Genomic DNA, 18,519 nt, shown 5'->3' on the forward strand with positions numbered 1-18,519 from the left:
GTCATTGCATGCACCACCCCGACTTGAATGCTTAGTATGTGGTTTTGCAGCAGGATTCTCTGTGGATTTCAGTGGTGTCTCTTTCCTTCACAGAATTGGAAGCTGTTCCTTCACTGACGCCTGCTGTGCAGAGATAGCCTCAGTTCTCAGCATCAATCACTCACTCACTGAGGTGGACCTCAGTGATAACATGGTGGGAGATGCGGGGGTCACACAGCTGTGTGAAGGGTTCAAGCATCCGGACTGCACCATACCACGGCTGAGGTAAGAAAGCCCCAGGAAACCTTTTATTTTCAACAGGCTTCACTGTTCAGAGTCACCCATTCGTTACACCACCATGGTTTAGATGTACAGCACCAACACACACATACACACACCCTTCCTCACCCCCAACGTTTTGCTGTTGGGCACCTATAATCTCCCTACTACCCATGCCTGAAACCTGAAACCGCTCAATACTCCTATAGACATTCCTGAACCAGAACCACCTTTCTATTGATATATACTAGTCACCACTGGCCCTAAAAACTCCCTGTGTATTGTCCATCCTTGAACCTTGAAATCTCCTTGTTACTCGTGCACTACCCATGCCGGACATGCTTGCCCCTGAATGGTAAAAAAAACCTTAATATCTCTAGGCAATGCCCAACTCTGAGCCCTCAAACTCTTTAGCACATGTAACCTCTACTTATCCCTGAACCATAAACACACCTTACTGCCCCCTGCTCTACCTATCCCTGAACCCTAAACACACCTTACTGCTCCATTCCCGACCTATCCCTGAACCCTAAACGCACCTTACTGCCCCATGCTCTACCTATCCCTGAACCCTAAACACACCTTACTGCCCCATGCTCTACCGATCCTGAACCCTAAACGCACCTAACTGCTCCATTCTCTACCTATCCCTGAACCCTAAACACACCTTACTGCCTAATGCTCAACCTATCCCTGAACCTTAAACACACTTTACTGTCCCATGCTCTACCTATCCCTGAACCCTAAACACACCTACCTGCTCCATTCTCTGCCTATCCCTGAACCCTAAACACACCTTACTGCCCCATGCTCTAACGATCCCTGAACCCTAAACACACCTTACTGCCCCATGCTCTACTTATCCCTGAACCCTAAACACGCCTTACTGCCCCATGCTCTACCTATCCTTGAACCCTAAACACACCTTACTGCCCCATGCTCTACCTATCCTTGAACCCTAAACACGCCTTACTGCCCCATGCTCTACCTATCCTTGAACCCTAAACACGCCTTACTGCTCCATGCTCTCCCTATCCCTGAACCCTAAAAGCACCTAAATGCTCCATTCTCTCCCTATCCCTGAACCCTACACAAACCTTACTGCCACATGCTCTACTTATCCCTGAACCTTAAAAAAACCTTACTGCCCCATGTTCTACCTATCCCTGAACCCTAAACACACCTTACTGCCCCATGCTCTACTTATCCCTGAACCCTAAACACACTTTACTGTTCCATGCTCTCCTTATCCCTGAACCCTAAACACACCTTACTGCTCCATGCTCTCCCTATCCCTGAACCCTAAAAGCACCTAACTGCTCCATTCTCTCCCTATCCCTGAACCCTAAACACACCTTACTACTCCATGCTCTACCTATCCTTGAACCCTAAACACACCTTACTGCCACATGCTCTACCTATCCTTGAACCTTAAACACACCTTACTGCTCCATGCTCTCCATATCCCAGAACCCTAAACGCACCTTACTGCCACATGCTCTACTTATCCCTAAACCCTAAACACACCTTACTGCTCCATGCTCTACCTATCCCTTAACCCTAAACACACCTAAAGAGCCCCATGCTCTACCTATCCTTGAACCCTAAACACACCTTAATGCCCCATGCTCTACCTATCCCTGAACCCTAAAAGCACCTAACTGCTCAATTCTCTCCCTATCCCTGAACCCTAAACACACCTTACTGCCACATGCTCTACTTATCCCTGAACCTTAAACAAACCTTACTGCCCTATGCTCTACTTATCCCTGAACCCTAAACACACCTTACTGCTCCATGCTCTACCTATCCCTTAACCCTAAACACACCTAAAGAGCCCCATGCTCTACCTATCCTTGAACCCTAAACACACCTTAATGCCCCATGCTCTACCTATCCCTGAACCCTAAATACACCTTACTGCCCCATGCTCTACCTACCCCTGAACCCTAAACACACCACACTGCCCCAAGCTCTACCTATCCCTGAACCCTAAACACACCTTACTGCCCCATGCTCTACTTATCCCTGAACCCTAAACACACCTTACTGCCCCATGCTCTACCTATCCTTGAACCTTAAACACACCTTACTGCCCCATGCTCTACCTATCCCTGAACCCTAAATACACCTTACTGCCCCATGCTCTACCTACCCCTGAACCATAAACACACCTTACTGCCCCATGCTCTACCTATCCCTGAACCCTAAACACACCTTACTGCTCCATTCCCCACCTATCCCTGAACCCTAAACGCACCTTACTGCCCCATGCTCTACCTATCCCTGAACCCTAAACATACCTTACTGCCCCATGCTCTACCGATCCTGAACCCTAAACGCACCTAACTGCTCCATTCTCTGCCTATCCCTGAACCCTAAACACACCTTACTGCCTTATGCTCTACTTATCCCTGAACCCTAAACACATTTTACTGCTCCATGCTCTCCTTATCCCTGAACCCTAAACACACCTTACTGCTCCATTCCCGACCTATCCCTGAACCCTAAACGCACCTTACTGCCCCATGCTCTACCTATCCCTGAACCCTAAACACACCTTACTGCCCCATGCTCTACCGATCCTGAACCCTAAACGCACCTAACTGCTCCATTCTCTACCTATCCCTGAACCCTAAACACACCTTACTGCCTAATGCTCAACCTATCCCTGAACCTTAAACACACTTTACTGTCCCATGCTCTACCTATCCCTGAACCCTAAACACACCTACCTGCTCCATTCTCTGCCTATCCCTGAACCCTAAACACACCTTACTGCCCCATGCTCTAACGATCCCTGAACCCTAAACACACCTTACTGCCCCATGCTCTACTTATCCCTGAACCCTAAACACGCCTTACTGCCCCATGCTCTACCTATCCTTGAACCCTAAACACACCTTACTGCCCCATGCTCTACCTATCCTTGAACCCTAAACACGCCTTACTGCCCCATGCTCTACCTATCCTTGAACCCTAAACAAGCCTTACTGCTCCATGCTCTCCCTATCCCTGAACCCTAAAAGCACCTAAATGCTCCATTCTCTCCCTATCCCTGAACCCTACACACACCTTACTGCCACATGCTCTACTTATCCCTGAACCTTAAAAAAACCTTACTGCCCCATGTTCTACCTATCCCTGAACCCTAAACACACCTTACTGCCCCATGCTCTACTTATCCCTGAACCCTAAACACACTTTACTGTTCCATGCTCTCCTTATCCCTGAACCCTAAACACACCTTACTGCTCCATGCTCTCCCTATCCCTGAACCCTAAAAGCACCTAACTGCTCCATTCTCTCCCTATCCCTGAACCCTAAACACACCTTACTACTCCATGCTCTACCTATCCTTGAACCCTAAACACACCTTACTGCCACATGCTCTACCTATCCTTGAACCTTAAACACACCTTACTGCTCCATGCTCTCCATATCCCAGAACCCTAAACACACCTTACTGCCACATGCTCTACTTATCCCTAAACCCTAAACACACCTTACTGCTCCATGCTCTACCTATCCCTTAACCCTAAACACACCTAAAGAGCCCCATGCTCTACCTATCCTTGAACCCTAAACACACCTTAATGCCCCATGCTCTACCTATCCCTGAACCCTAAAAGCACCTAACTGCTCAATTCTCTCCCTATCCCTGAACCCTAAACACACCTTACTGCCACATGCTCTACTTATCCCTGAACCTTAAACAAACCTTACTGCCCTATGCTCTACTTATCCCTGAACCCTAAACACACCTTACTGCTCCATGCTCTACCTATCCCTTAACCCTAAACACACCTAAAGAGCCCCATGCTCTACCTATCCTTGAACCCTAAACACACCTTAATGCCCCATGCTCTACCTATCCCTGAACCCTAAATACACCTTACTGCCCCATGCTCTACATACCCCTGAACCCTAAACACACCACACTGCCCCAAGCTCTACCTATCCCTGAACCCTAAACACACCTTACTGCCCCATGCTCTACTTATCCCTGAACCCTAAACACACCTTACTGCCCCATGCTCTACCTATCCTTGAACCTTAAACTCACCTTACTGCCCCATGCTCTACCTATCCCTGAACCCTAAATACACCTTACTGCCCCATGCTCTACCTACCCCTGAACCATAAACACACCTTACTGCCCCATGCTCTACCTATCCCTGAACCCTAAACACACCTTACTGCTCCATTCCCCACCTATCCCTGAACCCTAAACGCACCTTACTGCCCCATGCTCTACCTATCCCTGAACCCTAAACATACCTTACTGCCCCATGCTCTACCGATCCTGAACCCTAAACGCACCTAACTGCTCCATCCTCTACCTATCCCTGAACCCTAAACACACCTTACTGCCTAATGCTCTACCTATCCCTGATCCTTAAACACACCTTACTGTCCCATGCTCTACCAATCCCTGAACCCTAAACACACCTACCTGCTCCATTCTCTGCCTATCCCTGAACCCTAAACACACCTTACTGCCTTATGCTCTACTTATCCCTGAACCCTAAACACATTTTACTGCTCCATGCTCTCCTTATCCCTGAACCCTAAACACACCTTAGTGCTCCATGCTCTCCCTATCCTTGAACCTTAAACACACCTTACTGCTCCATGATCTCCATATCCAGGAACCCTACACACACCTTACTGCCACATGCTCTACTTATTCCTGAACCCTAAACACACCTTACTGCCCCATGCTCTACCTATCCCTGAACCCTAAACACACCTTACTGCTCCATTCCCCACCTATCCCCGAACCCTAAACGCACCTTACTGCCCCATGCTCTACCTATCCCTGAACCCTAAACACACCTTACTGCTCCATGCTCTCCCTATCCTTGAACCTTAAACACACCTTACTGCCCCATGCTCTACCTACCTACCACTGAACCATAAACACACCGTACTGCCCCATGCTCTACCTATCCCTGAACCCTAAACACACCTTACTGCCCCATGCTCTAACTATCCCTGAACCATAAACACACCTTACTGCCCCATGCTCTACTTATCCCTGAACCCTAAACACACTTTACTGTTCCATGCTCTCCTTATCCCTGAACCCTAAACACACCTTACTGCTCCATGCTCTCCCTTTCCCTGAACCCTAAAAGCACCTAACTGCTCCATTCTCTCCCTATCCCTGAACCCTAAACACACCTTACTGCCACATGCTCTACCTATCCTTGAACCTTAAACACACCTTACTGCTCCATGCTCTCCATATCCCTGAACCCTAAACACACCTTAGTACCCCATGCTCTACTTATCCCTGAACCCTAAACACACCTTACTGCCCCATGCTCCACCTATCCCTTAACCCTAAACACACCTTACTGCCCCATGCTCTACCGATCCTGAACCCTAAACACACCTTACTGCCCCATGCTCTACCTATCCTTGAACCCTAAACACACCTTACTGCTCTATGCTCTCCTTATCCCTGAACCCTAAACACACCTTACTACTCCATGCTCTCCCTATCCCTGAACCCTAAAAGCACCTAACTGCTGCATTCTCTCCCTATCCCTGAACCCTAAACACACCTTACTGCCCCATGCTCTACTTATCCCTGAACCCTAAATACACATTACTGCCCCAAGCTCTACCTATCCCTGAACCCTAAACACACCTTACTGCCTCATGCTCTACTTATCCCTGAACCCTAAAAACCCCTTACTGCTCCATGCTCTACCTATCCCTTAACCCTAAACACACCTAAAGAGCCCCATGCTCTACCTATCCGTGAACCCTAAACACACCTTAATGCCCCATGCTCTACCTATCCCTGAACCCTAAACACACCTTAATGCCCCATGCTCTACCTATCCCTGAACCCTAAATACACCTTACTGCCCCATGCTCTACCTACCCCTGAACCATAAACACACCACACTGCCCTCAAGCTCTACCTATCCCTGAACCCTAAACACACCTTACTGCCCCATGCTCTAATTATCCCTGAACCCTAAACACACATTACTGCCCCATGCTCTACCTATCCCTGAACCCTAAACACACCTTACTGCACCATGCTCTACTTATCCCTGAACCCTAAACACACCTTACTGCCCCCTGCTCTACCTATCCCTGAACCCTAAACACACCTTACTGCCCCATGCTCTACTTATCCCTGAACCCTAAACACACCTTACTGCCCCATGCTCTACCTATCCTTGAACCCTAAACACACCTTAATGCCCCATGCTCTACCTATCCCTGAACCCTAAACACACCTTACTTCTCCATGCTCTCCTTATCCCTGAACCCTAAACACACCTTACTGCTCTATGCTCTCCCTATCCCAGAACCCTAAACACACCTTACTGCCACATGCTCTACTTATCCCTGAACCCTAAACACACCTTACTGCCCCATGCTCTACCTATCCTTGAACCCTAAACACACCTTACTGCTCTATGCTCTCCCTATCCCAGAACCTTAAACACACCTTACTGCCCCATACTCTACCTATCCTTGAACCCTAAACACACCTTACTGCCCCATGCTCTACCTATCCCTGAACCCTAAACACACCTTACTGCCCCATGCTCTAACTATCCCTGAACCCTAACCCACAACACATCCTACTGCCCAAATCTCTACCTGTCCCTGAACTCTAAACACACCTTACTGCCCCATGCTCTACCTATCCTTGAACCCTAAACAGACCCTACTATGCCATGCTCTAGCTATCCCTGAACCCTAAACACACCTTACTGCCCTTACTGCATCTACCTATCCCCGAATTTAAAAGAATACTAACTAGCCTTATAAAAGACAAATCCCTAAAATCTAAAAAACTTTCATTACCCCAATATACTACCCATCCCTGAATACTAAAAAAAATCATAGAATTGCTTAAAAACCTACAAAAGGTTAAAAAAACATATATGAAAGTATTTTTTAAAATATATCCAAATACATTTATATTTATAAATATTAAATAATCCCTTAGAAAAATTCTCATTTACCTCAAATTTACTTACTTAGAATTTAATTATGTTAATCTTACTAATCATTTAATATTAATTTTAAAGGAATATAAAACACCATTACAAATTTAGGCAATAGAACCGTAACAATATATGTTAACTCCTACTTGTAGGTTTGCTCTCTGATACAGTTGAACAGAATTACATCAATGGGGCCATTTGAGCTAACATCAGTGAAGTCATCAGTATGTTACATAACATGCCATGATTGATGTAATATGTGAGTTATAAACACGAGATTGGTACATAACTTAGATTTACTTAACTCCACGATGCAATGACTCCAGATTTAGAGGCTGCAAAGTAGAGGTAATATGATTCTGCTCTCAGCTACCTTTTTTCATTGGTCTCTTCCTGCTCATGGTGTGACCCCTTTACAGTCTGCACTTTCAGTGCTTGACCAAGTTCTCATTCCTTTACACAATGTCTATCATTCAATTTTACACAATCATGATGACGTAGACAATAGATCTCTTGTTGTAGCCTTTTAGCACAACTAAGCCATTCACTCTTTTTCCCCAACACCACCATTTCCCTTAATGTCGAGACACAAGGAAGAATTGTACTGCTGATATTTGGTGAAGAAGGAGTGAGAGATGGATAAAGGGAATGCGGCTATACATTATCATATAGAGGGATGGAGAACTAAGGATATCAGTACAGTTGAGGCCAGACACTAGAGAGGGTTAATGTTAAGGATAGTAGTTGGGAGTTCAATAATAGAGGATTTTTTAGCTTCTACATGTGTGTATGATCCATAAGTACTTCCTTTGTCTTCTGCCGTTGGGTGTGTGCTCCCTCACTGTTTCCTTGGCCGTCTGCAGGTTGTGGATGGGATCCCTCACTGCTTTCACTGTCTTCATTATATTCCGTGTGTGCTTTTTCACTGGTTCGTTTGTCTTCTGCATTTTGAGTGCATAGTTTCTCAGTGCTCCTTTTGTCTTCCGCAGGTTGTGTGCACAGTTTTTCAGTGCTCCTTTTGTCTTCTGCAGGTTGTCTGCACAGTTTCTCAGTGCTCCTTTTGTCTTCTGCAGGTTGTGTGCACAGTTTATCAGTGCTCCTTTTGTCTTCTGCAGGTTGTGTGCATAGTTTCTCAGTGCTCCTTTTGTCTTCTGCAGGTTGTGTGCATAGTTTCTCAGGTTGCTGATGTTCTTCCTCTGTTCCCTTTGTCATCTCTAGTTGTGAGTGTACACTCACTGCTTCGTTTGTCATCTGTAGTTGTGAGTGTACACTCACCGATTCATTTGTCGTCTGTAGTTTTGAGTGTACGCTCTCACTGCTTTCTTTATCGTCTTAATTTGTATACTCTCATTGTTTTTCTTTGCCATTTGCAGTTGTGAGTGTACTCTCTTGTGCTTCCTTTGGCTTCCGGAGTTGTGAGTGTATGCTATCACTGCTCCCTTTGTCATTTGTAGGCGTGAGTGTACTGCCACTTTGTTCTTTTCAGGTTGTGAGTTTACGCTCTCACTGTGGGAAGTTGGCCTGGCATATGCTGTCCACTATTCTAGTGGGCACCTTGCACCAGTCCAAACGACCCTTATTAATGATAGGTTAAAGACAACCGATATAGAAAGCTATCCTAGTGGTAGCTGAGGAGAGCAGCCTTCAGGCTAAGTCTTGGAGGAATGTAAAGCAGCTTGTTTTAACAGTCTATAATCTCATGAATGACCAAATGAAAGGAGAACCACACCAGATATATATGTAAAATATATCTATTTATTCTAAACACATCCCTCTAGTCTCTTTATGAGGCTAGAGGCAAAAGAGATGTGAAGAACCTGAAAGCAGAGGGGACATAGTCTGGGTCACTTGCCAGTGACCAGGGGCACGATAGTTGAATGCCCACCGATGTCGGGTGAAGAAGGTGAAGCTTGACTCTTCAGCCACGAGGTCCCGGAGACGTCGATGATGACCAGAAGCTGTATTCGAGCTGTCCCATAAAGGATGTCGAGTGCTGCAGTGTCGGTGCTCGGATCGGACCCAACAAGCCTTGGCAACAGCAACCCATGCAGAAAGTAGAGATAGGCTTTGGTGCAGACCAGCAAGGTCTGGGTGACTCACCACGTGGTAGGGAATCAGGCACTTCTGGAGCAACCAGGGAAGCCCAAGGAAAAGTAGAGTTACCTTCGAGGGGACCCACCAGTCAACGGACCAGGGATCGCAAAGGAGCCTCGAGCGGAAACGCAAGAAGCGGCTCACGGAACACTCGTGGAGTGTAGGCCCAAAATCTTCGGTGCAGAAGATGCTCGGGGCTTGGGCTACAAGTAACCCAACGCAAAACTTCAGAAAAGGTAGGGAAGGCAATGCACTAGCAAATGGCACGGCGCCCAGGATTTCCGGTCCCACGTCTCTCGTGAGGGCTGTGGGTCTCGGCTTTGCTGGGATCTCGTGTCAGCCTCTGAGAAGTCTGGAAGTCCATGGCCTGAGTCGCAAATACTTCAGAGTCTGGCGGGAGCTTCAGAAATGCAGACCGGCAAGGTGCTTCTTTGGTGCCTGTTTGAACAGGGGAGTCACTCCTTGACCCCAAGGGAGATTCTTCTGTCGGCTAGTCGTGTAGAATGTCGAAGTTCTAGGATATATGTTGCAGAGTTTCGTCCAGGTGTAATCTGAAGTCCTAAGGACTGGGGTCCCATACTTATACTTTGAAAGGGGGTTGGACATACTCTAGGGACCCACCTATGGGAGGGTCTGGGAAGAGGGCTGGTTACACCCATTTCCTTTGTCCAGTTTCGCACCAGAGCAGGGGCTGAGTGCCCCTGCAACCACTTTGAACTGGACTATGCAGAGGGACACCAAATGTGCCCCCAGCACTGTCTGAAAAGCACTCTCTGAGTGCTCCCACCCAGCCTCAATACACTAAAGCCTGTCTGGGAGGTGGGTACACCTCCCTGTGACAGGAAACCTATTGTCCAGGCCTCCCCTGCCGGAGTTTCATCCAGCAGCAGGAGGTCAGACCCGTGTCTGTGGCTGCAGCATCCATTTTGTGATGCTAGGGTTCTTTTAAACTATCACCGGTCAGACCAGTGTGTGCATGTCTCTCCCTCTAGAAGGATGAAATTCTACCCCCGCCGCCAGGACTGGCGGGGGGTAGGATTCCAAAGTGTTTGACACCAAACACGACATATTTCGATGCAGCCATTCCAAAGTTAGCATTTACAGCGAGGTTATAATGCACTTAAGAGTATATTGTCTGGCTGCATCACAGAACAGCCTCATAGAATAGATTAAGAAAGCTACAGAGGGGTCCTGCTCATGCATGGGCTCCCTCTCACAAAAAACCAAGCACTCTGCCTTCAGGATTGATCAGGCCTGCCATAGGAGTGACTGATAGTTTTATATGTGTCAGTGATTAAAGGTAGATATAGGTAACCTATATCTTAGTAAAGGGTGCATGCACCACCTTACCCAGGCTGCAGAAGCAGACCTGTGGTGTCATTTTGGAAGGCTACCCAGGGGTGGCATAAAACATGCCTCAGCCCCTGGTAGGCTTATGGGGTACCTATGCCCTTAGTACCTAAGGTACCATATACTAGGGACTCACAAGGGTACCTCAGTAACCAAACTGGAGTGACTGTACTGTACTACCTTCAGTAGTAGCAGCCGAGGGAAGCATAGGATGGCATTGGAATCATTACGGCCACGGACCGCGGCGATTAACTCCCGGCGGGAATCCCAAAAAGCCCATTGGCCGCTCCCCTCAATTAATCCTATGACGACGTGAGCCTAGACACTGCTTTACAAAGTATGAATAATTGCTGACCGATGCAAGCGGTCTGCCTGAGACCTAGCAAAATTAGTCTCTTTACGAATTCAAATGAAGCAACAGCAGCGACTACTGATTTGATCACCCTGAATACTCCTTGAAGTACACAAACGGAGGTTTTAAGACCTAACCTTAACCCCCCCACATGTCTGCCCCTTGACTGTACCAAAGATAAGCAGCAACAACAACTTGTCCACACATAGTGTCTTCTACACTCCCCATTAAATGGCTCTCCAAAATATTTCAGGAGGCTTCCCCTGTCCTGATGATGTTCTTGACTAAACAAAAGATCGAAACGTCATCGACCCCCCTCCCCCCCAGGAAAATATTCCCCCATTGTATATATTTCTGTGGATTACCCCTTGTTGTATTTGTGATATTTCGTCTATTTCACTGTTTCACTTATGTCACAATATGCACTCCACCACTGATGTGAGCACCTGAACGTATATATATACATATGAAATGATTGAAATTTCACATGCTGCCCTACATGTTTTGCCCCATACTGATTTAATGTCAAATCTAAGGGCTTCCTTTTGTTTCTCAAGACCTATTTAGGCCACCATTGAACAATTGTTTTCATTAAATACATTACAACCCCTGGTTCGCTTTACGGGGTGCCCTTGTTTTCCTATACTACAGTATCACTGCTTTCTTCATTCAGATTGAGGGTGTGCTCCCTCACAGCTTCCTTCATGCAGGGAGCAGGTGTGCTCTCTCACTGGTTCCTTTGTCTTATGCAGGTTGCAGGTGTGCCCCCTCACTGGGTCCTCTGTCTTATGCAGATTGTGGATGTGCTCTCTCACTGCTCCCTTTATTCAGATTGTGGATGTGCGCCTTCCACTTGTCTTTCATACAGGTTGCACGTGTGCTGCATCACTGCTCTCTTCATGCAGCTTGTAGGTGAGCTCCCTCACTGGTTAGTTTGTCCTATGCAGATTGTGGATGTGCTCTCTCACTGCTTCCTTTATGCATATTGTATCTGTGCTCTCTCACTTTTTCCTTCATGCAGGTAGTGTGTGTGTGCTCCATGTTTCTTTCATGCAGATTGCAGGGGTTTTCCTTCACTTCTTTCTTCATGCAGATTATGGATGTCCTTCCTCACTGCTTCCATCATGAAGGGTGCAGGTGTGCTCCCTCACTGCTTTCTTCATGCAGATTGTGGATAAGCTCCCTCCATGGTTTTTTCATGCAGGTTGTGGGTGTGCTCCCTCACTGCTTTCTTCATGCAGATTGTGGATAAGCTCCCTCCATGGTTTTTTCATGCAGGTTGTGGGTGTGCTCCCTCACTGCTTTCTTCATGCAGATTATGGGTGTGCTCCCTCACTGCTTCCATCATGCAGGATGCAGGTGTGCTCTCTCACTGCTTCCTTCACGCAGATTGTGGGTGTGCTCCCTCACTGCTCCCTCCATGTTTCTTTCATGCAGATTGTGGGTGTGCTCCCTCACTGCTCCCTCCATGTTTCTTTCATGCAGGTTGTGGGTATGCTCTCTCACTGCTTCCTTCATGCAGATTGTGGATGTGCTCCCTGAACGCTTCCTTCATGCAGGGTGCGGGTGTGCTGCATCACTGCTTCCTTCATGCTGATTGTGGATGAGATCCCTCCACGTTTCTTTCATGCAGGTTGTGGGTGTGCTGCAACATTGCTTCTTTCATGTGGGATGAAGGTGCCCTACATCGCTGCTCTCTTCATGCAGATTATGGGTGTGCTCCCTCACTGCTTCCATCATGGAGGGTGCAGGTGTGCTCTCTCACTGCTTCCTTCATGCAGATTGTGGGTGTGCTCCCTCACTGCTCCCTCCATGTTTCTTTCATGCAGGTTGTGGGTGTGCTCTCCCACTGCTTCCTTCATGCAGCTTGTGGATGTGCTCCCTGAACGCTTCCTTCATGCAGGGTGTGGGTGTGCTCCCTCACTGCTTTCTTCATGCTGATTGTGGATGAGATCCCTCCACGTTTCTTTCATGCAGGTTGTGGGTGTGCTGCAACATTGCTTCTTTCATGTGGGATGCAGGTGCCCTACATCGCTGCTCTCTTCATGCAGATTGAAGGAGTGTTCCCTCACTGCTTTCTTTGTGCAGATTATGGATGTCCTTCCTCACTGCTTCCATCATGCAGGGTGCAGGTGTGCTCCCTCCAATGTTTCTTTCATGCAGGTTGTGTGTGTGCTCCCTCACTGCTTTCTTCATGTAGATTGTGGATGTTCTCTCTGAATGCTTCCTTCATGCAGGGTGCGGGTGTGCTGCATCACTGCGTTCATCATGTAGATTGTGAGTGTTCTCCCTCACTGCTTCCATTATACAGAGTGTGGGTGTGCTCCCTCACTGCTTTCTTCATGCAGATTGTGGGTCTGCTCCCTCACTGCTTTCATCATACAGAGTGTGGGTGTGCTCCCTCACTGCTTTCTTCATGCAGATTGTGGGTGTGCTCCCTCACTGCTTTCTTCATGCAGATTGTGGGTGTGCTCCCTCACTGCTTTCTTCATGCAGATTGTGAGTGTACTCCCTCACTAGTTCCTTCATTCTGATTGTGGATGTGCTCCCTCCGCGTTTCTTCATGCAGGTTGTGGGAGTGCTCGATCATTGCGTCTTTCATGTGGGATGCAGGTCAGCTGCATCACTGCTCTCTTCATGCAGATTGCGGGTGTGAAACCTTTCTGCTTCTTTCATGCTGATTGTGGATGTGCTCCCTCACTACTTCCTTCATTCTGATTGTGGATGTGCTCCCTCCACGTTTCTTCATGCAGGTTGTGGGAGTGCTCGATCATTGCGTCTTTCATGTGGGATGCAGGTCAGCTGCATCACTGCTCTCTTCATGCAGATTGCGGGTGTGAACCCTTTCTGCTTCATTCATGCTGATTGTGGATGTGCTCCCTCCACATTTCTTTCATGCAGGTTGTGCGTGTCCTGCATCATTGCCTATTTCATGCAGGTTGCAGGTGTGCTACATCACTTCCTTCTTCATGCAGATTGTGGATGTGCTCCCTCACTGATTCCTCTGTCTTATGCAGATTGTGGATGTGCTCTCTCACTTCCTTCTTCATGCAGATTGTGGATGTGCTCCCTCACTGGTTCCTCTGTCTTATGCAGATTGTGGATGTGCTCTCTCACTTCCTTCTTCATGCAGATTGTGGATGTGCTCCCTCACTGGTTCCTCTGTCTTATGCAGATTGTGGATGTGCTCTCTCACTTCCTTCTTCATGCAGATTGTGGCTGTGCTCCCTCACTGGTTCTTTTGTTTTATGCAGATTGTGGATGTGCTCTCTCACTTCCTTCTTCATGCAGATTGTGGCTGTGCTCCCTCACTGGTTCCTTTGTCTTTTGCAGATTGTGGATGTGCTCTCTCACTTCCTTCTTCGTGCAGATTGTGGATGTGCTCCCTCACTGGTTCCTCTGTCTTATGCAGATTGTGGATGTGCTCTCTCACTTCATTCTTCATGCAGATTGTGGCTGTGCTCCCTCACTGGTTCTTTTGTTTTATGCAGATTGTGGATGTGCTCTCTCACTTCCTTCTTCATGCAGATTGTGGCTGTGCTCCCTCACTGGTTCCTTTGTCTTATGCAGATTGTAGATGTGCTCTCTCACTTTTTTCTTCATGCAGATTGTGGATGTACTGCATCACTGCTTTCTTCATACAGGATGTGGCTGTTCTCCCTCACTACTTGCTCCATGCAGGTTGGAGGTGTGCTCCCTCACTGCTTTCCTCATACAGATATGTTCTCTCACAGTTTCCTTTGTCTCCTGCAGGATGTGGATGTGCTCCATCACTGGTGCCTGCTGTGCAGCCCTCGCCTCCGTTCTTGGCAGCACTGAGTCCCTCAAAGAGCTCATACTAAGCTACAATGCACTGGGGGATATTGGGCTGAAGCATCTATGTGAGGGGCTGAAGCACCCGAACTGCAGGCTGGAAAAACTGGAGTAAGTGAACATGAGCTGGAACTCATTTACTTTAGATGCATTAGTGAACCAGAGATGGAGCTCTTTCATTTCGGGTGCAACAGTAAGAGTGAGAGGAAGCTCTTCACTTTAGATGCATTAATGTACATGATATGGAGATCTTTGACTTTAGATGCATTAGTGAACATGAGATGGAGCTCATTTACTTTAGATGCATTAGTGAACCAGAGATGGAGCTCTTTCATTTCAGGTGCAACAGTAAGAGTGAGATGGAGCTCTTCACTTTAGATGCATTAATGTACATGATATGGAGATCTTTGACTTCAGATGCATTAGTGAACATGAAATGGAGCTCATTTACTTTAGATGCATTAGTGAACCAGAGATGGAGCTCTTTCATTTCAGGTGCAACAGTAAGAGTGAGATGAAGCTCTTCACGTTAGATGCATTAATGTACATGATATGGAGATCTTTGACTTTAGATGCATTAGTGAACATGAAATGGAGCTCATTTACTTTAGATGCATTAGTGAACCAGAGATGGAGCTCTTTCATTTCAGGTGCAACAGTCAGAGTGAGATGGAGCTCTTCACTTTAGATGCATTAATGTACATGATATGGAGATCTTTGACTTCAGATGCATTAGTGAACATGAGATGGAGCTCATTTACTTTAGATGCATTAGTGAACCAGAGATGGAGCTCTTTCATTTCAGGTGCAACAGTAAGAGTGAGATGAAGCTCTTCACGTTAGATGCATTAATGTACATGATATGGAGATCTTTGACTTCAGATGCATTAGTGAACATGAAATGGAGCTCATTTACTTTAGATGCATTAGTGAACCAGAGATGGAGCTCTTTCATTTCAGGTGCAACAGTAAGAGTGAGATGGAGCTCTTCACTTTAGATGCATTAATGTACATGATATGGAGATCTTTGACTTCAGATGCATTAGTGAACATGAGATGGAGCTCATTTACTTTAGATGCATTAGTGAACATGAGATGGAGCTCATTTACTTTAGATGCATTAGTGAACCAGAGATGGAGCTCTTTCGTTTCATTTTTTTTTAATACATTTTTATTAACAAACTGATGAGGAAAACATACCAATATACATATAAAGAAAAAATATATAAATTGTTGCCGAAACAAGAACTTGTTTCAAATTCATTTTTCAATTCTCCAATTCCCACTTGGGATACATAAAGCCATAGTTCATTTTGTTCGTACAAAAGGCTAAACAGTTGAAATATTACAGACAGGTAGCTAAAAGAAAAAAGAGAGAGAGAGAAGGAAATAAAAAATTGGTGGTTAGGGGCAGATCCAGGCTCTAGCAACTGTTAGCTTGGCACAAGATAAAGGATCATCACCAGAGCTGACTGGGGTAGGGAGACTAGATGTACATCAAGCAATACTGTTAGAGCGGTAAGAGAAGGTAAATGAATCTTTTTGATTTCCAAAACTTTGTGTACTCCCCCCCAAAAGTCCCTCAGGGTAGGGCAAGAGAGCAGCATATGTTCCAGATCTACTGCATAAACTGAGCATTTGGGACATTTAGTACGGCCGCCATAAGTATTATTGAGGGACCACTTCGAGATCTTTTCCGGTGTGTAATATAGCATACAAGTTGTTCTAAACTGTTGCAGCCTTAAACTAGATTATCGTACTGAATTGTTAATATTAGATAAAGAGCACGTTATCTGTTTTGGTGTTATATTTGAGCCAATTTTGCTGCTCCATTTCTCTGCTAATTTTAAGCAATCGTCAGTTTTGAAGGCACAAAGGTATCTATAGGCTTCACTTATAACTGACTTATTTTTTGTTGTGTATAAACAATTCCAAATGTCGCAGTCTGAAATCTCATGGATTTGATTTTTCCGTATCAAAAAATCATGTCTTTGTAAATATTTAAAAAGAGATGGAGCTCTTTCATTTCAGGTGCAACAGTAAGAGTGAGATGAAGCTCTTCACTTTAGATGCATTAATGTACATGATATGGAGATCTTTGACTTTAGATGCATTAGTGAACATGAGATGGAGCTCATTTACTTTAGATGCATTAGTGAACCAGAGATCATTTCAGGTGCAACAGTGAGAGTGAGATGGAGCTCTTCACTTTAGATGCATTATACAACATGAGATGGAACTATTCTTGTATCTGTCAAAGAAAAGAGAAGTTGATCTTGATCGCAAGCACCTCGCCGAACCGCCTCTGCATGTTGTATTTCAGCATCAATTAATGCCTGAGTGGCAGCTCAAGCTTTAGCTTTCCGCTCTTTATTCAGCTGTCAGATATATTGTTGAGTAACCCCTCTTGTAAATGCCTTCATTGCATCCCAAACAGCAAGAGGGGAAGCTGACCCCAAATTTTCTTTAAAAAATCTTCTAATTATTTGTTAATAGTGGCCATATATCTTCTATCTGTGAGTAGACAATATGGAAAGGAGAAAAGCCAAATTATCTTACAGTTAGCTTTGACCCAAAAAGATAAAATAGGATTATGATTGGAAGTAATCCTGGGGCACACTTCCTTATCTGCTGACAGTATTATATCATCCGAAACCCAAGCCATATCTATGCTAGAATATTGCCTATGTGGGGCAGAATAATACATATAACCTGGGGTGGTTGGATATAATAATCTCCATACATCCTTTATAGACTGCAACCGCTGCATTTCTAATATTGCAGTTCTCACCTTCCGTATTCTAAAAGTAGCCGCCTGGCTCTTTGAGTCTATAGAGTAATCAATGACACAGTTAAAGTCTCCCATAATCATACGCGGCCCCTGCCAGTTTAGCAACTCCATATTTAAAACATCATAAACAGTAGGATCATCAACATTAGGGCCGTATACTGAACAAAAGATATATTTATTTCCCTTCATTTCAAACTGTGCAAGTGCCCACCTCCCCTCTGGTCAGCCTGCGTTTTATTTATTCTACAATCAAACTTCTTATCTATTAGTATAACTCCCCCCCTTATTGAAACACATTGTGTTGTACACACAATTATTTGATGTCAGTCAAGTAATTTTTATTTCGGTCGAAGACCTTAAAAGATGCAAGATACAAAATACACTCAATAAAAAGCATCATGACAAGTATGTGTAACTCCATTAAATACAGAAGTACACAGATTGCATTTCATAGAAACTTAAAAGGTAAAAAGAGATTAAAAAGATAAAAAGGATATGTACAAGTTAAAAATATTATATAATCAGGGCACAGATATCACACAATGGGCGGGACTAGATAGAACATTGACCACGGGACCAGTTGTTAATGACTGACCAGCGCCTCCGCCACATGGCATATAAATAACAAGAAACAGAGAATCCAACTGGTTGGGAAGTATCACATTTTAAGATCCTGAGTGCCTGATGATACTGCTTGAGTCCCAGGTTTCTGCATAATTGAATGAGCCATCACTGCCTGAGATTCTGAGAGCATTCGGCAGAAAAAAAGAACATGGGGCACAGACTCCTCTTTTGCACCACACACTGGGCATTCTAGCGATTTGTTGTTAGACCATTTGTGTGAAAAAACCCTAAGTGGTAGTGTGTCATGTCTAAAT

At 45.6% G+C, this 18,519-nt stretch overlaps 2 protein-coding genes across 2 annotated transcripts in view; both read left to right on the forward strand.

The window, feature by feature from the left end:
- The window catches only part of LOC144763075 (uncharacterized), a 676,435-nt gene that overhangs the window by 219,929 nt on the left and 437,987 nt on the right, over positions 1-18,519 (forward strand).
- Positions 1-18,519, forward strand: part of LOC144764083 (ribonuclease inhibitor-like) — a 203,052-nt gene that overhangs the window by 166,491 nt on the left and 18,042 nt on the right. The window contains exons 7-8 of the mRNA XM_078650244.1: positions 94-264; positions 14,791-14,961. Of these exons, the coding sequence (XP_078506370.1) occupies positions 94-264; positions 14,791-14,961 (342 nt within the window). The remainder of the gene's footprint in view (positions 1-93; positions 265-14,790; positions 14,962-18,519) is intronic.

The sequence above is a fragment of the Lissotriton helveticus genome, chromosome 6 (genome assembly GCF_964261635.1).
Source record: "Lissotriton helveticus chromosome 6, aLisHel1.1, whole genome shotgun sequence".
NCBI lineage: Eukaryota > Metazoa > Chordata > Amphibia > Caudata > Salamandridae > Lissotriton > Lissotriton helveticus.